At 37.4% G+C, this 25,423-nt stretch overlaps 1 protein-coding gene across 1 annotated transcript in view; it reads right to left on the bottom strand.

Moving 5' to 3' along the window:
• Positions 1-904: 904 nt before the first annotated feature.
• Positions 905-25,423, bottom strand: part of LOC108570328 — a 69,938-nt gene continuing 45,419 nt past the window's right edge. Inside the window, exon 3 of the mRNA XM_017932168.1 lies at positions 905-1,192. Coding sequence (XP_017787657.1) covers positions 1,111-1,192 — 82 coding nt within the window. The 3' untranslated portion in view covers positions 905-1,110. The remainder of the gene's footprint in view (positions 1,193-25,423) is intronic.

The raw sequence follows: 25,423 nt of genomic DNA, 5'->3' as shown, positions 1-25,423 counted from the left end.
GAAACTAAAGGTATATTATATTAATGTGAAAAGTATATTAGAGAATACCGAAAAATCAGAAACTTTTTTGAACTGATTGAAAGTAAAGAAAATTGTAAGACGTTAATTGTGCCAAACGATTCAATTCAGCGAACAATCTGCAACCTGTCCTACGTTCCACTCAAACTCGACACAATCCCCTGCGAGCTCAAACCTGAAGGAAAGGAGGAACGTTTTCTCCCATAGTTAAAGTTAAGTAAGACACTTTAGGGCTCGTTAGAGATAACTGTTTATTGTTCCTGAGATGCGTCTGATGAACTCTATCCTGCCTTTGATCTTCAAACTCTCCCGACTATTTACACCGTTAATATTTCTGTCAACCTATATCCCAAATCTTCCAAAGAACGCAAGAAAATCATAGCTAAGTTTCTAAATTCGAGGGCACACTTTACAAACGTTTCCTTTCCATACCCAATTCGCCCTAAATTAAAAAAAAAAAAAAAAATCGTTTAAACAATATACTAGCTCATCCCATAAATTCCTGGCCAAAAGCAAAAAACATTTTAACAAAAATCCAAGGAAATTCTAAAGGAATTTCTTTTTTCAAGGAAAAAATTTGTGGAATGAGAAGGCGCTTACGTTTCTTTCTTATCAAAAATGAAATACAAAGAAATTAGAAAATTTTTCTTTTTAAAAATAAATCAAAACACGTCACGAACTTATGGGACGTCCCAATATATTGTTACCTTCCTCGAAATCATGCTTCAGCAGAGATCGCGAAAGAATAATTCGAAAGAACTCCTCTTTCAACGAAGGATCGTTTCCTTCCTCTATACCTGTTCGTTTGTTCCGCTCCTTGCACGGTGCTGCGTGTGTCCGTTTGTACATGTGTGTGTATACCTGTGTAGGTGTGTGTGTGGGGGGGTGCTAGTGGAAGAGAGGGCGGATCGGGTATGTTAACGTACAAGGTGCGATGAGTTTGGATAGATGGAGAAGTGGGTGGGTGGGGTTCTTTTTTTTTCTCTCTCAGAGGGTAAAACGGCCGAGGGGGGACGAGTGGAAGTGAGTGGGCTAGGCCTAAAAGTCGGACTGCGACGTGGCCAGGGCACTCTCGGCCGTTTCCTCGCGTCGTCATAAGGGCCTGGTTACTTCACCGCACTCACAGTGCGTCGGGTGACCCCGTCGATCCACGCGATTGCTTATCGAGTGATCGCTGAAACAGAAAGAAACAGGTTTGTTAATTTGAGTAGCTGGCGAGAGGTGATTGTAGATTGGGTGGAGTATGGACGAGGTTCTGGCAGATTGAGTTTTGGAATTAGAGATGAGAAAGATCGATGGAAGTTCTAATTATAATAGAAGAGATTAAAGAGAAACTTCGAAACGTGTATTTCTAGGTTTGTTGCATTTTAGTTTTGTTTTTAGAGATGCATTTTGTGTTAGATATGTAACTGTGAAAGAAGAATATTGTATGTTAGTTTGGTGTTGTGCAGGTGCAATTGATGAAGAGGTGATTTCTTGTGAAAAAATTAGTAGAAAATATAGAATGAAGCTTTGTGGCCGTTTGAATAAGTTTTTGGGAAAAGTAACTTTGGACGGGAAATTGTAATGCTACAGGTTTAAGTTGAACGAGGTAACTGGTAATCTCGATCACGGTTTTTAGCGACAAATGAAATCTGTTTATCAGCAAAGTACTAATTTAAAGATGGAACGAGAAATTGGATATCCAAGAATGGTATAACAATGTACCAAATTTTGAACCCGTAAATATGGTTATTTAAATTTACAAAATAATAAAATTAATAAAATAATTTAAATATGATCTTACATCATCTCGGTTACAATAAAATATTTCTTCTGTGCATGTATCCTCTAAGAATTATCAATTGCAAAGAGAAATATAATTCTTCCTCCAAGAGTTGTTAATCACAAAGAACATGCGTATTAATGGAAAAAATACCAAGGACAAGTGAATAGTTCAAGGGGAAAAAGCACAAAGACGATATTAGCACACAATCGTGCACGTAAGGAGCACACAGAATTCAGAATCCTCGTCCCGATCTCGGAGACATTAAATTCCCGGAACAATGGCAGTGCAAAATGCAAATAATCCCCGGTACCGCGAACAGATGTGTCTCATAAAAGGCCGCAGCGAACAATACGTTAAACTCTCAGCTCGTACTTCAAAGGGATCAATTTCTGCAAACAATAGGTCCACGAGACGCGAATAATTTTCCACGCTGCGGTTCGACTGATGATCCAACTAGCTCACAATGGCTACCAAGACGAAGATCGTGACCGAAATTAACTCTTGTCCCTTCTCGGCAATACTGTCATACCTCTATTCATCGGCTCCGAGATAATTTAACCTAAATTCGGTGGATCGACTTTCACTGTGAATATTAATATTCGCAAATTTCGTATATTAATTTTCATCGCGATAAGATTTCTCTATTGTCACACGGACGTGTTACAATATAACAAATGAAACCGTAAGAACAGAACTGTCTAGGGGGAAAAAGAGTATGGCATGATGGAAGATGAGAAAAATAAGAAAACGAAGAATAGAAGAGGAAATGTAGGCTAGAAGGAAATGTGAAGTAGAGAACAAAAAAAGATGGAGAGCAAAAGAAACGCAGAATAAAAGAAGAGAGTAAGGAGAAAGAATATAAAGTAAAGAGGACACAGGAGATAAAAGCGGTATAAAGCTAGAGAAAAGAAAAAGGAGAAAAATGTGTATAATGAAGAATTGCTAGAGGTGGCTGAAAAAACAAGGAGAGTGAAGGATGAAGAAATAAAGAAGAAAACAGAGAGAGAGAAATATGAGAGACAGAGAAAGAGAGTGAGCGTGTAAAGAATTAAAATTGAGAAAAATAAAAATGGTCGAGGACAGAAAACAGAGAGAGAGAGAGAGAGAGAGAACAGGGGAACTGAAAGGTAAAAAAAGAGAAAGAAGAAAGCGAGTGTAGGAGAGAAAAGGAGATGGAATATTAGAAAGAGGGAAAAAGAAGACGACGGTAGAAATGGAAAGCTGGTAGCAATTCACTGGCGGCACAGTAAAAAATCCTGAATATGATGTTACCATGACCTACATCGATGCGGCTGTGAAAAGAACAGTGAATACAGGCCGGGCCATTGTCAGCGGCTGCGGACCGATCATATCAGACGAGGCAACGAAGCTCGCGCAGTAGTTACGGCCTGATAATGGTCAGAAAACGCCGTCGAGTTGCGTGTTAGGTCTCGTTAGAGTGCACGTAGGAATTTTTAAGTTATTCACTCGTCGCTGTTTGCTTTACCGGGAATATCTTACCGATGAATTCACTGTTGTTCGCATTTTTCAATTCATTCAATTCGTTAACTTTCATATTTTTCTTAATTTCATATGTCAAAAGTGATCAATCTTTTCCTTTTTTAATTATTTCCTAGGTTCGTAGAAAGAAGTTTCCTAGTATTTATAATGCTGTGACTCGCGGTTTTTGTCATGATAGAAAGCACAACGCAATATAGAAAATGAAAGAATACTTTGCGTTTACTTTAGTGAAACTTTTCGTTCTAATCACTGGGAATATTATTGACCGTTACAGTGTGAATGTTACCACGTTTCGAATTGTACACGCTTTTCCATAGAAACACAATTATAAAAATCGATATCCCATGGCATTTGTACGTTTCGATTTTTCGGTCAGGAAGAACAATAGCAACAAGTTTCTGTGGCAAGATAAAAACAAATAGAATCTTTTATTTCCCGTAAAAACAATTTGCACTTTTTTCAAACTGCAGCTTCACTTTTTTTCAAATGTTTCTCGCTGTACTTTTTCAGATTCGTTTATACAATTTTTTTATTCTCTATTGAGTGACGGTTTATCGAATCTTATACTCCAGAAGATTTAACTTGATATTTAGTTCGAATATTTAAAAATTATTATTCATGCTCCAAATATATACTAAAGTAAAGGAAATACTTCGATACATTTTTTTTTTTTTTTTTTCATAAAGAATGCAATTTTCATAGCAAAATAATTGCTTCTGCACAGAAAACCAATTATTCGACACTTGGAAAATATTTCGAACGACCACAACTGTTGCCCTACATACAGTTACCCTCGATCACTTTGAATGGCGTACTATCCGTTTGGAAACTTCTCAAAATAATTTATTATACCGTGAAATTCGTTTACTCGTGGAAAATCGATGCTCGCGTATTTATCAATTGCGTAATCGAGAAATATCGTGTCAGCCATACCCGCAACACTTGCGCGCTTCGATCGTTTAGAAGAAATCGTTTGAAACGAGCGGTATGAGGTCACTCGCAGAGAGCCAGTAGTCACGACTGTTTATGATCAGACAGCGCATATACCTTGATAGCAGCGAATCGATAGCATAGGGTCATAGTCGTGTCAATTCCCTCGACATCTCTTATTAAATCGGGGATACCCTTGTTATCAACAATTCTCATTGAGATTTTCTTCAACTTTTGAAGAATTGTAATAATATATTAAAAAAAAAAAAAAAGTTGCGAACTTTGTGAAATATGAAAAAATAATTTGATAATTTCTGCGGGACATTTATTGAACAGTTTTTAGTATACAATTAATTTATCGATGTTTAAATTGTTAAATAGAAGGGATAGAATGATATAGTGAGATGAAAATTCCGACACTCGATGCACCTTCTGGAAATCCAGCATGACCTATTAATGGTTAATAATCGATCTGCTTGAACAGAAATTCCATTAGCGGCGGTATGCGGAAGCAATTTTCACGAAGCATTGAAACGGTCGTTCTGTTAATTTAAATTTTTACGACGCTGCCGGGAAATATATAAAATTAGATGAAACACAGCCCCGTTGAAATTACGGCTTCGATAGATTCGGGTTTATTGGGGATTGTAAAAATTTTAACACCGCTAAATAGTTGATGTTTCGTGTATTAAGGGAGTTTTGAATTAGAAAGAGGTTTGTGGAGGCGATTGCTCGGTATTTCGTTACTGAATATTTAATACGATAACGATGTAATAAAGAAAAATCAAAAATTCTAATATATGCATTCTCTAATCTCCCATTTTTTCTAATATCGATAACCATAATTTGTTGCTCGTGAAAAATTAAAAGTGCAATATTTAAATTGAAAAAATACGTACAAAATTTTAACTTAATATTGCAAAATTTAACCAGCATAATGATCTCCGTCCAGACTGCAAAATTGACTATTTTACCTTTTGTAATATCACTTTTAAAATGGATCTGAAATCGAAGCTTATCAGAACGAGGCTGAACAGGACCTCTCACAAAAATTCCATTACACTACCAACATTTGTAAAATTACACAATTTAATCAACACAATGATCTTCGTCCAAACTACAAAATTCATCATTTTCGCTGTTCTTACTCCACGATACCACTTTGAAAAAGTACCTAAAATAAACCTTATCGAAACAGGAGTAAAAAGGACCACTCGCAAACATTCCATCGTATCACAAAAATTAAAATTGACCTACAATCCCGTACTTCGAAAAACAGTGAAATTAAAAAACAATTCCTTCAAGCAAACTAACGAAACAATTCCAATTCAAACGTCGCCAAACTTCTAATACCCTAAGGACGTCATTGTGCAATCATGGCGGCACAGATAGCACCATAGTCGAATTAACGATGATCCATAGAACAATGTTATAGATATTAGACGCGATTAAATCGCGATTACCAGTGATTCGGTTCAATTTGTAACAGCGCCTATTAAATATCGATTTCCGCGCGGCAGAATTTCCATTTGCCGCGGAATATGGAGGCGGTCGACGACGGCGGCGGCGTTGGGTGCTTTATCGCGGCGCAGCTATCGATTGCTCCTGCCACTTGCTACCCCCTTTTTTTTCCTCCTCCTCCCTTTTTTTCCCTTCTTTTTTTTTTACAATATCGTGCGATGAAAACGTTGCTGCGCATGCAACAAGACACTGGCAAGAGTAATTAAAGCGGCGGTTTCGATTTATCCACAGGCGAAACGAATCGTTCTCGTGACCGAAGGACCGACGATCGATCAACGAAACTCTCCGCGCGCTATTTCCTCCATCTCCTCCTCCCTCCGCCAAGCCCCTTATCCTACCCTCGTTCGCCCCGGTTATGTGTCAACATTATTATATTGACAGGCTGACGGTCGTGTTAGCGGGTTTATTGATTCGAAGTAATGCACGGTGAGAACTGTTTACGGTAATTCTTGAAAGGAACTCGATTCCAGGAACTCTCTGCATCGTCAAATGCCTAATGAGAGCGTTACTGTTTTTCTGACACCGTTCGAGTGGTATTTCAGATCGTTTGCGGTACGATTAGTCGCGGTACTTGGAATAATTTCGATGAAAATTTCCGTAATTTGTGGTCCGAGAAAATTTCTACGCTTAAGAATTTACTACGCTTAAAATTTAGACGATTTCAAATGGTGAATAATATGAAAGACATTTTTTTTTTTTTATGGACACCTACAATTCTTTTACACGAACGTATATATTTGTTTGTACTGTATGTTGTAGCCGACATTGAAGTGCATTTAAACGAGAAAAATAATATGACCTTAATATGAGATCCTTCAACTCTAAAATTTCAAATCTAAGGTGAAGCTTCCTTTCATTTTTTTTATTTCACACGAACGTGTGCACTTTTTCCTACTGTATCTCGCAGCAGACATCGACGTGCATTTAAATATGCATAATAAAATGACCTTAAAGTAAGAATCTCGGAGTCCAAAATTTTAAATCAAACGTGAAACTTCCTTTCAATTTTTTTCACTTCTCTTCCATCAAATAAAATTCCTCCTACTGCCACAACTAGAGAAGATAATTAGGTGACCTATTTCACGTCTCCCACCCTGCGTTCAAACTCTCGGAAGGTCTTAACCACAAAGGAAAATAACAAAATTGAATGCTTAAAGAAAATTCTCATCGAAAAGTACACACTTTCGACCTTGATACTATCCAAATCCTCGAAATCCTCGTCTTCGACTCGTCCGCAGGAGGCCTTATTAAATGCGTCCTCCTCCAAGGATCCAATATCCCACGTTCGACGGAACGTGCCACGGGAAGCGGCTTTAAAATTGATATCCTTTGCCACCGTGGAGGCGCCGCCTCGTAATCATAATTTCAATTCCCCCGGTGGGATACAAGACGCGACACGAAAAAAAAGAAAAAAGAGGTCGTGTATTTGTTCCATCCTCGATCCCCCTCCGTTAACTGTCTATAACGTTCGCTGACATTCTGAAAAGGTCGCAGCGGCGTGTAACGGACGACGCTTCTACACCAGGATCCATCTGCAGGATTAAAGCCCGTCGAATAGGAGAAACTGCCTCTCCAAGGATCGAACGCTTCCTCTTCGACAAATAACCGTGACCGGGTAATTGGAAATTGAGATACATCCAATTGATACGAGGTATTCTCGTACGTCGAGCATGTTATTCGCAAGGATTTGTGCAAGGAGAATTGTATCGAGGTGAAGGATGTATTAAGTTAGAGTAACGCGTGGAAGGCAGGTGTTAGATCGTATCGAAACTTCTGTTTCGAGGATTGTGGAGGCTTGTTTGTGTTTCAAGTGCTTGGGGGAAACAGGACGAGTGGCCACTTAGCGTTATTTTGGGTGAAATGAAGTTTAAACGTCGAAGATTTGTACTGATTTTTTAGGTGTTACTGAATTAATTAATATTTATGTAAGGCGTTGTACGACGCGCCTAGGCAACGACCGCGGGACCTGAGCCGCAGGGGGCCCTAGACAAGGAGCACTTGCAGGGCCCTAACGGCCGAAGAAGCGTATAAAAACAGGAAAAAGGGCAGCGGTCCACACATTATTGCACCCAACCATCGACCAGCGAACCAACGTCATTTTAAAAATCAGTTATGATTCTTTACTCTTACATTTACTTTACAGTCGAACCTTACAAAATGCACTGAAACAGCACAAAGGCGAAAAGGTACGAAGAATACCATAAAATAGTAATAGAAAATACTGGATATTTCATCTAATGCAATATTTAAAAACGAAAAGGACACGAAGAACACTGTTAAATAGTGTCTAATAAAAAATACTGCGATATTTCATCTAATTCCATATTTAAAAAGAAAAGAAAATCAAGAATACTGTGCAATAGTATCTAACAGAAAATACTGTGATATTTGATCTAAAATCGTTTTCTAAAGAAATGATATTAGCTTGCAAGCTATTATTAATAGGCTAACAGCTATTTTTACTTCAATTCACGAATGGCGCTGTATTTCTGTTTCGTAATCCTAATAACTTTGATCCTTTCGTCTTCCAGCTTCTTCAGTTCCTCCCGCGTTAACGGTATTCCGCAGCTCGAAACCTATGAATTCTCAAACAGCGAATAACGATAATGCACGAAGATAGAACTATAGAACTATAAATTCTGCGTGGAATTTCACACGAAAACCGTGATACAAACCAGTGGCCGTGTACATTGGCTCAGGCCCATCCTTTCCATCTATCCAGCTTATCTTAATCTATCGGATTTTCAGCCAAACTCCGAGAACGATGGTCCCTTAATTTAATAGGATCTCGTAGATATACGTTTTTCGTTCGTAAAGTAGGAAGAATTATGAAAAACGTGGGAACTAAGTCGATTACCAATAATACACACAAAATAAACGTAGCAATACACTTTCATAATTGAGAAATTAATTAGATATATTGTAGTAATTAAAATGTTCAACTTTGTAATCCTAAGGGTAATTTATTTCTAAACGATAATTCTTTCATTTAGTTTCGTGAATTTGAAATGTTACAAAATTTGTATTCAATTTTTTAATGAAATTTGATACTATTCTTTTTTGTTTAAAATTGTTGGTAAATAATTGGCAGAATAATTACCCGTTTATTAACATCACTTGGTAATGCACTTTGCCTTTATATCAGTACCCTCGTCACGCGTTTCACAGGGAAGAGGCGCAACATTGTTCACCTTACAATGTTCATTAGCGAAGTTTGGTAATAACGTAGAATTTCCTCTACGCTTCAAATTCTCTGTTCCACGTCTAATATAACATAGAAAAAACACTTCTCATCGGTCTCTTCGAAAAAAAAACCAACCCTCGCTAAAGTAGAGGGAAAAACTTTCATCACTTTCACCAGCGTCCAGGATTAAAAATCAGGATTAAAAAAAAAATAAAGCGTCCCTTTAACTCCGTTTAACCAAAATTCACCCCGATTGCATCTGAACGTTCTTCAATTAACCAACCGAACAACAAAAGCGTCAAACAAACCGCACAATGAGTCATAAAAAAAAAACACACCAGCACCGGAAACAATTTATCTCCATAACGATTACCGAAAATCCTCTCGATCCCTCCTCCAACGCAGAAATAAAAAGTGGAACCTCCGCTTCCATCTATTCTCGTTAATGGCCCCTAAACGTTACGAAGTTCAGCGAACACGGAGAGAGAGAGAGAGAGAGAGAGAGCACGGAAGCTCGATCCCAGTGGCGGAAGGTGATTGTCCTTGCCCTTGGTCGTACTCGCACGCATGGCAATCGAGAGCATGAAAGCTCGCGTGACGTGGGTGAATTTAAGAAAAAGCTGAACCGTAGCGCGCCCCTGAACCGAACAAGCTCGATCCGCTCTGCGGAGAAATTTCAAGCATTTCTGGCTGGCGTAGCCGATGAAGAGGCGCGTGTGCACACGCACGTACCATCGGTTAGCGTGATCGTAATAAATTTACCAGGCTAAAAGCTTTGCACCGAACTGAACGCGGGTAGCCCATGCCCCGCGATACTTGGCCCCCGTTATTAATTTCGTCCCGGACCGGTATTCCACCGGGCGGGGTTTAACGTGATTCCGAATATTCGGTAAATTATCTCCGTACGTGCCGTTCAAATTATACTCTGCGTTTGACCGCCTCGGGAACACCGAAACAGGAATGTAAGCCACATAATGAAAATCGTCTCGATCACTGTCCTATTCGTGCGAATCGCGGATATACCGGTCGAATAATTGCCAGTCGAAGGATTTTTGGTTTATGGGGAGAAAATATATTGTGGAAATTATACTTAACGTATTGTGCAAATGGTGAATTGTAGCGTTGAGAAAGAAAATTTGAGATACTGGGAAAAATATGTTGTGAAAATGGTGAGTTATAATAGTGGATAAAAAAATTTGAAATATTGTGAAAATGATGAATCATAATATAGGATAAAAAATTTGAAGTATTGGAAAAAATATGTTGTGAAAATGACAGTTTACGTAGAATAGAATAAGTGATTAATAATCACTGCACTAATACAGTGCACTATTATAACAGTAATTCAGCATGACTCGTAAGGCAAGGATAAGGACTCTTTCTGACACGTCTTTTCGAACTACACAGCAAGAGTGCAAACGTTCGAATGTCAAATACCATTACATATATAACGAGAAACGTACGACCTTCGTTTTATTAATCAATAACAATTATCTCGCGATCTCTGTGTTAGCAGAACACAAGCAGATTCCGAATTTAACACAAAAGGATCCATTCAAACGAATTGCACCCTAATTACCCTTAATTGTAACGACAATAGAAGGACCGCTAATAACAATATTCCAAGTTCAATAGGAACTTCCTCACTAACACTTAGAGAACCTTCTACCCTCGTTACAAAGCGTTAATTAGCTAAAGCGCACTCGACTCATCTTCGTTTCTCACAAAAATAACACAATGAGCGAATCAACCTATTTCCATCAAACAACACATTCGCAATGATACATTATCAACGCTAAACCAAGAATTATAATCATTCAATACCCGAAAGATTGGTAATCACTCGACTAAGAGGATTAAAACTCACTCAATATCGATCTCGTTCATTTCTATTTTCTGTTTAAAAAAAAAAAAGACACCATGCAACGTGTCCCGAGTGACAGATTTTCAACGCTCTAAACATTCTCCGCCCCTAAATAATTCCGTCTTTCGCTTTTACCGTTCAGCTTGGACACTTCACGAAATAATCGCCCCCTCTTCCACCCGTTCCTTTTTTTTCCCCCCCCTCGAAGCAAAGTTCAATATTTAATCGCGATCGGTGAAAGTGTAGATTGCCAATTTCATCGAGCGTTCGTATCGAGAGCTAAAAATAAGCTCGAAGCATCTCGTTTTAATTTCACGTTTCCGTATTTCGATCCAACCCCCGCTATCCCTCTGTCCCTCTCGCCGCTGCCAGAGCCGGAGGAATTATGAGGTGAGACTCGATATCCCGTATCGTAGCTTGTTTTATTCAGCCTGCGTGCCGATCGTTTCCGACGAAAATCTCCACAGTACACTTTGTTCCCTCTCTCTCTCTCTCTCTCTCTCTAGACTAGTATTTCTTCTTCTTCTTCATTCTCCGCGCTCGAACACTCTCATAAATATTCAACGGGACTCTGATAGACCCATTGTCCTGCATTTTTTTCTCACTATCGTTCTTATTGGGCTACTTAGGAATTCGCTTCTTTGGGAATTTATTTTGAAGTAATAGAAACCTGTTTTTGGGAACAATTTGGTGTCTTTGGATTTGGTGTAATATATAGGAATTTTTTTTTTAGTTTTTCCTTGGATAAAAAGTGTTGGGACCCAAAGGGAATCGAACCTGGGACCTTCGGCTTAGCAGGCCGAGACTTTGCGCGCTACGCCAACCACTCCCCCTCTATTCTCCCTTCGAGGTTTCCTATTTGGGAATGGAGGCCCCGATAGTACAATATTGTATTTTATTCATGACAAAGAGGTTCGAGAAACCAAATTTTCCTCATGGAATATTAAATAAAACGAAATTGTCTATCAGCTGACACACGATTTTTATTTTTGCATTGAGACGTAGCAAAGTGAGAGCCTTTCGAACGAGAAAATTCACTTTTTATGCTGAAATGTAGCTATTTATTTATTTATAAGTCGAGCAAACGATAAAATATCGCTATGGAATGTATTTTACAATATTCCTGCAAAATTTCATAAAAATCGGTTCAATTTTACTCAAATTAAAGAAAACGTGATTCTGAGAAAAGCGCATTTCAAGTTTTTTCCACAAATGTGTATAATTGCTTTAATTTTCATCGAATTAAGATACTTTTTCGTTGTAATTTCGACCTCGTCTAAATTGTATCTTATTTATATAAATCGATTTTTAAAAATCGACTGTTTGGACCTCTCGAGATAGTCTAACCCTTTAATGTCCTCTCTCGAGCACGATGTTAGCAGCCAAATCGAATTAGAGAAAGCACTGCTTATCGGTTAACACAGGATGAAGTCGACGTGACAGGAAGGAATCTCTAGAGACCTTCGAGTGAAGGAAATTTGGGAGTACAAGAGCCTGATACTGGATGTGTATACGGAAATCATGGAGATACAAGCGGACAGTTGGACAGCCGCGAGGCAAGACACTGCGAGTCGACTTTTCCGAGGGAGAGAGGGAAATTAAAGGAAACAGAGGGTGAAAAGGGAGAAAGAAATGGAACATAAGTTTTGACAGTGGATAGAGTTATTCGGAGAAAACAAAAGTAAACTTTTCTTGAAAATTTGGTTATGCACTGAATCGCGTTATTCACATTTAAATATGTCGAATTTTATCCATTTCAGATTTGATTACCAGTTTGAGATTGCAGTTTTACGTGTGACTTTGTAAGTTTCTATTGAAATAAATTTTCCTGCACTTATTTTGAGTAATTCCTATAATTTAGGAAACAACGTAAGTCATGAAAGTTAAAGTAGAAATATCATTTACATTTAGAAAAATATTATTTTCGTTCATTTTTAAGAAGAAGAATTTTTCCTTGGCGCTGAAAAGTTAGTTAAGAGTGACTTAAACTGTTCCTAATCTCGCCCATTTAATTATTCACCGTACTTTCTTTAGGAGACGACGTTGGAATAAGTTAGACCGCTCTTTCGAAACGTCAAACATGATTGATGAGAGTGATCGTCCTGAGTTCATCGACGAACGGTGACACGCAAAACGCTGCACTCTCGATAAACAATTGTCCGAGTGCATTGCCTATTCAGAATTCGTTGTATCTCTTCGTAGTTTGCAATTTTGTTCTAATTCTAAATCGAAGAGACTTTCTAATTTCAAACCGTCTGTAAAACTGTTGGGACAAACAAATTATACTGTTTCTAGAACTTTAAAATACATATAAGACATTCTGTCTTTACTCAAAAATGACAAATATATGAAACTCCAAATATTTAAAAACACCCTGAAAAATTGCAAAAGGAGAGCAAAGAATTCATTTTTGAAAAATCCCTTCCCTTGTGCAATTGAACAGTTCAGTAAAAAAGGGAGAGTATCCTCGAAAATATGTGACACAAAATCGTGGAATTAATTTGTGCCTTAACTTGGCTACAACATATGACAATCGAGTAAAACTCCAACTCTAAATTTAATCTAAATTATTACTTTGTTAAGTTCTTTATCTACTGTCCCGCAAAACAACACAACTTTCTGTACTCCTTTGTCTTTCTTTTCATTTCGCGTTTTACACACTCTTATATCTTGTACTTTATCCATCCTCTTTTTGTACAACTGCGTTACCGATATCGTAAGGATTCCATCACATATAATATTAATATATTTTTATGTACCGACATCGTAAGGATACTCGTTATATATAGTATTAATATATTTGTATTTGAACTCTCTTTCCGTTAATCAATTTAAATAAATAAATAAATAAAAACAAATCACGTGATCTCAATTTAGAACGAAATTTAAAAATTCCTTAATACGACAAAATCCGTCCAAAAGCTTCTACTACTATTTTCGCGTTCAACTTCACTTCTAAAACAATCTAGCAAAAATACTGAGCAATCTCTCTAACTTATTCCACACTTCCGGAGTTCCCTTACAAGCCGCAGATGCATACGTATTATGCATCAACTTCCAGGAAAACGATTTCCTCCCCGGCGTAGTCGGAGTTCGAGTGAATTTCTGGCGAACACGTTAAACCACTGTACCGTAATTATTATACACATAACCGGGTTGGGAGTATTAAATCGACATCGATAAGGGGCGCAAATGGTTTCCCCCGTTTCCTGGAAACAATAAGAGGGCAATTCGCGGGACAAAAGCGTCGCGAAACCTCGCGGACAAAAGACGGAACAATGGACGTCTCCCTTTTCTGTCATATCAGCTGGTGCAGCTCGCGTACACGCTCCTATCGGCGCGGCCACGCGAGCGCGGAAACAGCCGATTTTTTATTCCACCGCCAGAAGAATCGACGATAACAGCCCGCCTCCGAGCTGTGCTTTCGATCGATATATCTCACTCTGCTTAGCGAATACATATTACGATTCTGAATCGATTCGAAACGAAACGAAACGATGGAGGGATGGAGAACGATTTATAGGATGGTTAAAGGACGTGGAATGTGGATGTAATCGGCGACAGAGTGACGAAAAGTAATACACTTGAGAGGATGAAATGGACAAGATATTTGAAAGATCGAAAGTGAATTTAACGAAACCAATTTGAAATGGGTATCGTTAAAAATTTAATATTGTAGAAAATAATGCAACTATAATAAGTACAAACGGTATTAAAATATAAGAAATTGGTTCTTTTTTGCTGTTTAAATTGGAAAAATTTCAGTGTTATACAGAAATATTGTCAATTATCTACACAGAAATATGTGACATTTATAGAAATGTGTAATAAAACGTCTACTACAGTTTGATTTAATTAAACGATTGAAATAAAATGCAATAGATACTAATGTGCTCTGAAATTAAATACGAATTTTCAAAAATTTTCTATAGAGTTAATAATAATCTTAATATTTAGCTTAAATCGAAGTAGATATGCATATGAGAAACTGAGAAATTCGTGGAAGTTAGAAGATATCCAGGCAGTAATATTCTCGAAAATATCAAATAAGACAACAGGTGACAATAGGTGATGCTCTAATTACGATATCAATATTAATATGCAGTGAAAAGTGCGTGCAATTCTGTGTACTTCTTATAAGAAGGGAACTATTCAAATGATCGTAGAAACAAGGCTCAACAACCAGATACACGAAACTTCACGATCAATAAAAACAAAGTGATGCAGTTTATGGCAATAAGAAGAAATACGATTCTAGTAGCAACAAGTTTCGGTACAACTTACGTACACCAGAAAAATCATGAAATCGATCACGTGAGAAGATAATGTAAAAACCATCTTGTCGATATACAATCGGAAAAATATTATTCGAAAAATTCAGAAAAATACCATTACCTACTATTCGTGAAACAAATTACATTCAATCTGGAAATTATCGAAAAATATCGTATCACAAAAACACCATATATAAAATCATTCCAATAGAAGAAAGTTTCATTCAACTTAACCTAATAACAATATATAACATATTTTTAATACTTACTATGCATCTAGTCGTCTAAATAATTTTCCTGTACCCTTTACGAAACAAACGCAAAGCAACGATTAAAATCCTCCGAAATCTAATAAACTCGAATTTGGGTAAGAAAAAAAAAATCCCCCCAAAAATGAAATTCAGATCTTCGTAATAGCAAAGCAGACAAGTTGGTTTTGAACTGACACTTTCAAACGACATCTCTGTACAATTCCTTTATTACATTCAATGATACACCATAATTACATACAGTCAATTCGAGTATAATGTACGCTATTGGTCGATATACGACGCGACAGGAGCCTCGAAGAATTTCTCTCTCTCTCTCTCTCTCTCTCTCTCTCTCTCTCTCTCTCTCTCTCTCTCGCCTTTCCTTAGAAAAAGAAAACAAAGTCGGGATACCGTTCGAGAGCGTGATTACCAGAAATTTGCATTTTCCAACTTCCGCGAGAACTTTTCACGGGTGCGCTCCGTCTGCAGCCGTGCACCGCGGCCATAACTTCCGGCGGATCTAGCGCGCTTTCGAACGACGTCGCGTCGTGATCCTCCTCCGTTTCTCCATTCCGTACACGTGCACGGTCGATGAAAGTTGCTCTCGAGCGATCTTTCATCCTTGATTGCGTCGCATCCGTGTCTTTACCGTGGGAGTCTATGCTCGAAAGATCGAACCCCCGCGCCGCGTTCAAGAGAAATGTGCGCAACTTGCGGATTTTCCATGTCGATTTCCAATTTCCGCTAGAAACGATATATATATATGTATAGGTATACAGGATTTTGTCGATGTTTTTGCACGTGGAGCGATGCAAAGCACAGCGAAAACACAAGCGCCGACAGTCGTTCAGAACGAATTTTATTTTACAATAGGAGGTGCAAAAATCGTTGTGGAGATCGATCTTGTTTCAGTTGTTCCGTATCGTATTCTCTCGTTGAACATTTTTTGACGCGTTTCTGTGCTTGCTTCTTCTTTTTTTTTTTTTTTTTTTTGGTTTTCTTTCGACTTTTTTTCGGTACAAAAATGGAAATGGGTGTGTGCCATTCTTCTAGTAGCTTCGGTTTTGTTAAACGATTTACAATTTTCGAAAAGCTCTCGTATGTATATATATATAATGTATGTATATATATGTGTATACGCTGTAAATGCTCGAAAAGTGAAAACTAGCATCGAAATAGGTCACGATTAGAGAGTATGGGAGTTGTTAGCGTTAACATCTACTTTTTGGCCCCGCGTTAATGAACGAACTCGACGTTTCCTGCGAAACTGTTACGGAAAACGCTCGAAACTTGTTATATCTGACTATTTTTTCCTTTTCGTTCGCTTTTTTTTTTTTTTGTCTGAGAGGAATAGTAAAAATATGGAAATATCGTTGTGCTACCCTTTAATTAAGGTTTCGATATTTATTTTATAGTAGAATGTATAGTACAATATGCGCTAATTTATGTGTGAAGTAGACACAGCCGCTATTTGCAAAAAAAAAGGCAACAAACAAGGAAATATCCACAGAAATTAATAAATTAAGATATAATTTTCCAATAATATTATATTCTACCTTTATCCAAATATCTTTGCAAAAATTCACTATATTGCTAAGGAAAAGGCAGCAAAATTCGTATATTCAAAAATTAATAAATTCTAAATTTCAAGTTATCTCTATCAAAGAAATCTTCACAAAAATTCACTTTCGAAATTAACAAATTCCCGACTATAATTCTCATCTCAAATAGACCCAGCCACTATTTTGCCAAAGGGAAACGCACCAAAATTCTCATATTAAAAGGAAATCTCCAGAGAAATTACTAAATTAAAAAAATTCTCTACCAAAAAACTAAATCTTCACAAAAATTCACTCGTTAGATAAACAAATTTCGAGCCATACTCATCCGCACAAGTGATCCGTCAATGAAAACGTGCCCAGAGCTTTATCCCCGTGTATTTGTGCAGCACTTAGAAACAAGAGAGAAAATGGGACCGGATAAAAACAGCACGGAATTGGAAAAAAAAAGAGGGACAAAGGGAAATCATGGCGCGTGTACATGCCAGTTTCAACCGATTCCCACTTTAAAACGAAACAAACAGCTCGAAACTAAATCGCCCGATTGCTTACCGGCGAACACGTGGTCGCAAGTCGCGCAATTTTGGCAATGCCGATGGAAGTAGCTGAAAAACAAATCGCATCAGTAACTCGGGGAAATTCTTGGCACGATCAAACACGGACAAACACACTTAAAACAAACGAGAGACTGTCCCGCTAGAATTGTGCTTAGAAAAAAAAAAAAAAGCGTACAGTTCAGATCACATGAGTTTTTCGAGTAAATTCAACGAAATCGCAACCTCCTCTCGTTTCGCCGATTCAACGGACGAAGCTTCGATGTGTATTTTTTATTTTCTTTATCTTACATGACTTTTAACAGTACGATTACGAAGACACAATTGACACAGGGTGTTAGAAAAAGGGCTTTCGAAATTTCAAAGCTTGCAATCATGCTCTGTAAGTGTGATAAGAAGAGAAACTTCTAATCTGAAATTAAAGATCGATTCAACAGGTGGTTTTTGTTTTGATAATGAAAATCAAGTGTCTACACGTTGTTTAAACGATTTTATCAGCGAGATCATGAAATAATTGTTTTTAAAGAAATTTTAAGTATTGTTACTCCACTTTGAAATTTTCAATATTTTTAAAGTCCTGTTATCACGAGTTGCAAAAAACGATACTTTATCCCAAGGCAATAAACGGTGTTTTATCGAAGCCTGAAAAATTCTCGAACGGACCTTTTTCTAACTCCCTGTAAAATCTCCGGGAAATTTGCCGGGTAACGAAGGATCGTTTCGTATTTTTAGTCGTTGGAAACGTTCCATCGGTGGAATTTCAACTTTCACCGGGATTATTAATATTCACGTGAAGATGAGAATGGTGTGAAGCCGTTGTGTATACGAATCGAGATATTTTCGTAACCGACATCTAATCGACAATCAGCGGTGCAACATACAAGCTCTCGTCAACGATAAGCGAAAATTTCTGCGAAGCATTTTTCTTCCAATTTTCTGCACCCGTTTTGCAGTCGATTCGAACGCGACAACTTTCGGATAAAAATTCATGGAAGAACTAATTGAAAAGCAAAAAAGCATCGTGATAATGATAAAGAAATGTACAATGAATAGTTGGTATACTTTATCTCAATACAGCGAAATTGGAAATACGAAAAATGTTAATAACGTCTCTTTTTTATTAATTTTGAAAATTTCTCATTAAAGGAATGATAATTTGAAATGAACGAAGTGTAAAAAGAAATGGTGTGTGATGAATTAGAGAGGTACGATATACTTTCCCTTAGATACCGGTATTAAATTCACAAAATTTCACGAAGCAGATTCGGGAAAGTAGCGAAACTTATTAACGATTAGCACTTTGAACAGCGAATATTTCAATTCGTAATACCTTCGAGAAAATTGCACAGAAAACCTATTTACAATATTAAAGTTCTTATCGTTAACACGTTCAGTGGCATTGAAACGATTCCACGGTTATTAATCCTTTTGCATTGATTATACGTTTAAACGATATATGTGTACGCTTCCATCGGTGGTTGCAAAACTTTACACATTCCAGAAACACAAGGCATTCGTATAAAGCAAACAACTTCAACGAATGGATCAATACTTCGACGGAAGCATTCAAGTTTTCCATTTGGAAAAACAAAAAAGTATCGTATAGAAGGTAATTAAAAACTCGCGTTTTCGAGACACTGAACGTATTAAGGACACGTACAGAATGTCTTTTGGGGGAAACAAAAATAGATTCTACTCGTTTCGAGAATGAAACAAATATTTAAACATGTCCACATTGAATCGCGGAAACCTTCTGTCAGAAATTTATGAATGAAATGTTATTAAAAAATTCCCAACATTTCTGGCTAATTCTGCCATTGAAAGAGAATAAAATGAAATAGAGAAACTACGTGAAAATTGTGAATATTGATATTGTTATTATTAATTTCAAAGTAGTTTCGTTGAAACGTTAAAAAAGTGGAAAATAAAATAGAGAAATTATTTAAAAGCAACGCATATCAATATTCTTGTTGAAATTTCAAATGAATTTGAACAGAACGTTGAAAAATAGTCAAATAAAATGCATATTAATATTTTTATCATTGACTTCAATACAACGTTGAAAAAGAGTAAAATAAACTAGAGAATTTCAAACTGAATGCACATTAATTTCAATAAAAAAACGAAAGAGAGTAAAATAAAACAGAGAATTTCAAGCTAAACGCATACTAACATTGCTGTCGTTAATTTCAAACAGAAACGAATATTTCATCCAAAGAAATATCACGAATTTTCAGAATAAACGTACTTTACGATTCACTCTCGCAGCGAGCAGAACTGAACAGAGACAACGAACGACACTCTCTCAGAGCACCTTATAAAATGACTCGAAGGAGATCTCGAAAGAGACGCGCGACACCGGCGGCGACGCTGTATGTGTACAAATAACGCACACGTTCACTGTGGGACGAGACAAAACGAAATCAGAAAATTTTACGGTGATACTCACACCAAGCTGGTGTATACTCACACCGAGTATATTAACAGTGACGTTCTAACGGCGGATATGTATGTTGCAGAATTTACATAACTCGATTCTGAAAAGAAACATTAGCAACATGTAATTGTGGCTCCAAATCCAATTCATTTTTTTTTTTTTATTTTTTTTATTTTTTCGGCGATTCGAGAGATTGACAGGGGAGAAGAGAAGCGAAGAGATTAGAGAAACGGTGACACACACGAACAAAAAGAGAGATTCTATATGTAAACGTAGATAAAAGTGAAAAAGATAGACAAAGAGAGGAGTAGAAATGTAGTCCTCGAAAGAGAGAAATAGTGGAAAAGAGTGGGAAAAAAGATACCGGTTCGGAAACAAAGCCACCGTCAGACGAGAGGGAACAGAATTCCTTGGATATTTGAATAATTTCATATAGCATTGTAAATTTATTCCGGAACGCGGACGGATCGAGGTGTCGCGTTATGCAAATGAATTCACGTGCTCGATAACGATTTTTAATCGCATGTTAAACCGACGATAGGGAGCCGTCGATGCATACGCCAGCGGGATCTGATCGATTGGAAAGCCGGCCAAATAATGGGCGACGCTTTTTTTTCGGCAGACTGGTCGCGATTTCGCTTGCGAGCCAGGAGGAAATGTTATCGGTACATATGCGAGATAGAGAAAATCATTTCACGTTATTTCGGTTTATTAGTGGGTTTTAATTGCACGTTGTTCGATATTCTTTCAACCACTTCAGAAACGATCTTTTTTTTTTAAATTAGAAACACATTGTAACGATAGCGAGATATTATGTTTATCACATTTTCTCTATCACAAATCGTGGAATTTTTGGAAAAACTAAACGTACACATTTGCGCCCCTGAAGAGGTTAATTCAAGTGAACAGAATTCTTTAGAAACAGAGAAAGATAGAGAGGGTATCATGCACGAAGTATTATTTCGCAATGTTTCGCGTAAAAAAGTTACATTCGTTCAAGTGAAAAACTGATTTATAGTAGAAATGATCGATTGGCAATTTCAGACAGATTGTATATATTTAATATAGAAATATAATTATCGACTAATTTATCGGGTATTAATTATTCGATCGATTCGACGATTAACGAGAGATTTATTGAGAGACGATGAGAGAAAATCGATAATAGTCGCATCTGAATTATGATTGCTGAATAAACAGGTTCGGAAACATCCCAGCTACATGGTGTAGTTTAGCACCGCGAGATTCTTATCATCCCAGACATGTTTCAGTAATAAACACGGTGGAATTCGCAGAATGAGCCCGCAAAATTGCAGGGCACGCGACGATTACATCGAATTCTTTCACGCAGAAACGAAGCTGTGCGTCTCGAGAACGTGAAGGCCGACGTTATGTAAATTAATTCGCTTATCGATAAATATAACCTTCGCCGTTCTTCGACGATGGAAATAGAAAAGCCGTTCAATCGATACACCCAAAGGAGCGAAAGCAAACACTTTCTACGTCTCAAAATTGCAAAATTGTACGATTCATTTGAAATCTCGCTGTTCGAATTCGCGAAAATGAATTATTTTCGAATAATTTCTAATTTCACTGGATTGCACGGTTATTGAAATGATTATTATTATCGATACTTTTATCAGATGCTGTTATTTGTATAAATAAAAATTGAATAAAATATTTGACAGAAGCAGAATTATTTTTATTTATTATATTGGTAAATGGATAGAAATTTGATCATTTTTTTATTATTTAAATGCAAAACGAATTTCAACGAAGTATACTGAAAATGTATGAATGCATTGAAAAGGTAAAAAGTTTGTTATTTGAATATTTATAATAGTGATAGACACAGTATTTTCTCATTTCGAGCGTTTATTAATGATAAATATAATAAATATAGACACTCTTGAGTACAAAAGAATGAATATAAAATTTTGTAAAATACCTTCACACCTTCGATGCAATCGCATATTAATGAAAAAAAGCATCGCTAATTATCACGAAAAATTCTTGGAACGTTAACTAATCGTCAAAATGATCTTGTCCAACTGCTTTATTAAAAACAATTGCTATTAACACACCTAATTCAAGTTTCAAACTTCTCACCTAACCTCGTCTCAAATTCAACTCAAATTTCTCATTCAACTTAATTTTTCTCTCTTTTCCATATTTCGCCTATTCTCTGTCTACACCATTCTCACGCAAACAAACCCGTACCGATGAAAACAGCTGAACAAAAATAAAAAAAGATTCACCCAGGTCCGCTCTGTGAAAAAACAAAAATGCAAAACCTTCGAAACACGAGCAAACAAACTTCCACCAATTTCAGCATCCGGTAACACAGTTCGAACACGATTCGTCGCATCCTAAAATTCCTTCGCGTTCAATCTGTCTCTCCTCTCGAAGGTACCTACGACGAACCGCGGCGTCTCATAATCCTCTCCGTTTCAAAAAGTGGATTCGCGACTCGGCCTGGAAATAAGCTGCTCGTTCATACCGGGATTTCCATGGTTGACAAAAGACGCGGGACTTGGGGGAAAATTTAGGTTAACTTCCGATATAGGACAAACGCGCCGCGCCGTCTCGAAGCCTTCACATGGAGGATCCGACGAATCCCTGACCTATATCCCTTGAAACATCATATCGCCATTACGTGTACCTTGCACACGAAAAACCTTGTGTATACACGTGCACACGTGTGTGTGCATTATACACGAGATATGACAGTGTGTGGACACGTGTGCACGAGATCCGAAATCTCTGTTGTGCACGACATCCTGGAGGACAGATCTTCCGAAATCTCTGTTGTACATGCCTCGCCCGTAAAGAAGTCTCGTTTCCTTTGCGGATAAGAGGAAGTTCCGCGACGGAAGGCTGACCGCGGGAACCGTGAAATTCGATGAAAGTCCACAGCTGGAAAATTTTCTGACTGGCATATGACAAAAGCACAGGGACCAACCGGTCACTTTGATCTTCGAGCCTTTAGGAAATCTGATTTCCAGTTTCCGAGTATTTTTTTCTTCTTTGGTCCATCCTTTCGTTCGACACACGCTAACGCGTTTAAAGATTGAAGGAGAGACCCTTTCAGTCCACTTCCTTTAGTTTTCCGCCTTGCGAAAGAGAGTAATACGGTATATTGTTTGTACAGCAGTTTTGAAGTTTGTACGGGTTGGATGGTTTTGAAAGGAAAGCTCGTTTAAATGGCGGAGTTATGTGGACACAGCAGTGGGTAATTTTGTGTGAATAATTCAGGCTGGTAAAGATGTGGAAATTGTGCTGGAAATTTGATTAAGCACGACGGAGGAACTGTTTTGAGGTTGGTAATTTTATTTGATGTTAAAAATGGTTGTATGGGTAAGTTGTTTTCGAAGGATGTTCCTTCATTTCTTTCGTTTAATTGGGTTATTTTGAAGTTCGGAGAGTTTGGTAGTTGTGCTAATGTTTCTGTTTTCTTCTTCTTGTGGTGATAGTAGTTTTTTTCGTTGGGAGAATTTATTAATAATAGGTGAAATAATTGTTTTAGTGAAAAACGCTTTGAAGAATTTTAGATGTTAGTGAAAAATGACAGAAATAGTGAAAGCATTCTGAATCATTTTCAAAGCGATCCTATCTACAAATAAACTTCAAAAAACCTACGAGATATGAAATATACAGAGTGATTCTAGCAGCTTCTGAATAAACCTTCGTTTTATCAAAAATTTGAAAAATCTCACAAAGTATTGATCCTTCTAGCATCATACTCTAATACTTTTATACAGAAAATGTTCCAAAGAGTGGATTTACGTAAGAAAATAATGCAATTTTATTTAAAAAATGATTGCAATTGCACTTTAAAAGTGCACCAATGCACTTGTGAATAAAATCCTATCCTAAGATGAGACTAGATATTATTAAACACTGCAAAATTTTCCTCTACGAATTTTTTCTAATTTTAGTTGGAACAGAGCTAGAGCCAAATCCAGTAGTTCCATTTGAAAAATATAATAAGTTCCGATTTCTGCTTAAATCAGAAGCACTTTGATGTTGAACGATAAATACAGATGTTAACGGTCGTGTTTTAGGTTTAAAATTCTTATCTCTCTTAGAACGAGCGTAATACACGCGGTAAAAAGTAGGTTTCAGCCAGTTTGAGAGTTCTGTTTCCGTGCAAATGCTTTCGTTTCGCGGCCTGATGAGAGGAATTAGAATCATCTGGAAGAACGTACATACATGCCCCTTTTCTCTTTTCTTGCCGTTGGTGAGCACGAACGGCTTGGTAAACGGTGCTTTTAAGGAGCTGCAGTTAAGTCGTGCTCCTCGTTGCAAGCTTAATCCTCCCTCAACAACGGCAATTTCGCGCACTTATGAGCGTTCTTGATATTTTCACGAAGATGCCCACTGAAATTCACGTTTAATTTCTCCCCATCGTGTTAATACGCCACGAAGGACGCCACAAATCTCGCCTTTTTCCGCGGACAATCCACGCTGATGCCGTCCATCCAACGTAATTCGAGAGAACGACGGGAGAAATGAAACGCGTGGTTTCTTAAGATTCCAATGAAATTTTTTTAATATAGTCGAGGAATAAAATGTGGACTAAGGATTGAATGAGAAGGTAAAAATTGGGGGAACTGGTAAATCGTGGATCGTGAAATTTGGGGAACTTTGAATGTGTTGCGAATCTGAATAAGAAAATTGGGGAAACTTTGAATATAGAAAATTTAGGAAACTTTGAATATGGAAAATTTGCGAATCTGAATAAGAAAATTGGGGAAACTTTGAATATAGAAAATTTAGAAATCTTTGAATATGGAAAATTTGGGAAACTTTGAATACAGAAAATTTGTGAAACTTTGAAAACAGAAGACTTGGGGAAATCTTCAATTTCATTTCGATGTGAATTTTTAAACACAGAGGTTGTTCTTTAAGTATTCTCCTACTTTCGTTTACGCTTTAACAAAAATTAACGTCGATAATTTAAACAGGAGGGAAAAATTTAAAAATCCAGAGAAATATTTCCATCGCAGTTTTCCATCTAAAAAAAAAAATACCGCCGTTGCTACGAAACACGTCCTTTATTTCGATTTTTCGGTAACAAGCGCTCTATTTGCGATATAGAGCTCGTTCCCCTTAATTCCTGCTCCAGTACAAATTATTTTATGCTCTGCTAAACAAGCACGCATACTTGCCCAGCTGGCATTCCATTTCAGAAATTGTACGTCCCTTATTTGCGTTCCGCCACCAGGATAGTTTCTCGTAAAGGGAACAACCGATCTCTCCGCTGCGTTTCGCAACAAAATTACTCCGACTTCGAGCTCAAACTTCAAACATCATGGCTCACTTACGTTTTGCCACGTAACTTTCCACGAGCTCTCGAAAGTCGCGGTGGTAAAAAATCCGCCAACTTTTCTGACTTCGACTAAAGTGGAAACGTCGAAAATTCCTTCGACGATTCAGCGATTGTTTTCACCGACTTAGTTCGCAGGAGAATTCGTCGTATAAAAAGATAGAAACTCTTACTTTACCCTAAACGTATTTACCGAAAATTTCGAAAGAATCGCTTCAAATATCGAACGTAATT

The sequence above is a fragment of the Habropoda laboriosa genome, unplaced genomic scaffold (assembly GCF_001263275.1).
Source record: "Habropoda laboriosa isolate 0110345459 unplaced genomic scaffold, ASM126327v1 scaffold68, whole genome shotgun sequence".
Classification (NCBI taxonomy): domain Eukaryota; kingdom Metazoa; phylum Arthropoda; class Insecta; order Hymenoptera; family Apidae; genus Habropoda; species Habropoda laboriosa.
The sequence above is the reverse complement of the archived record's forward strand: the minus strand, read 5'-3'. Positions and strand labels throughout refer to the sequence as shown.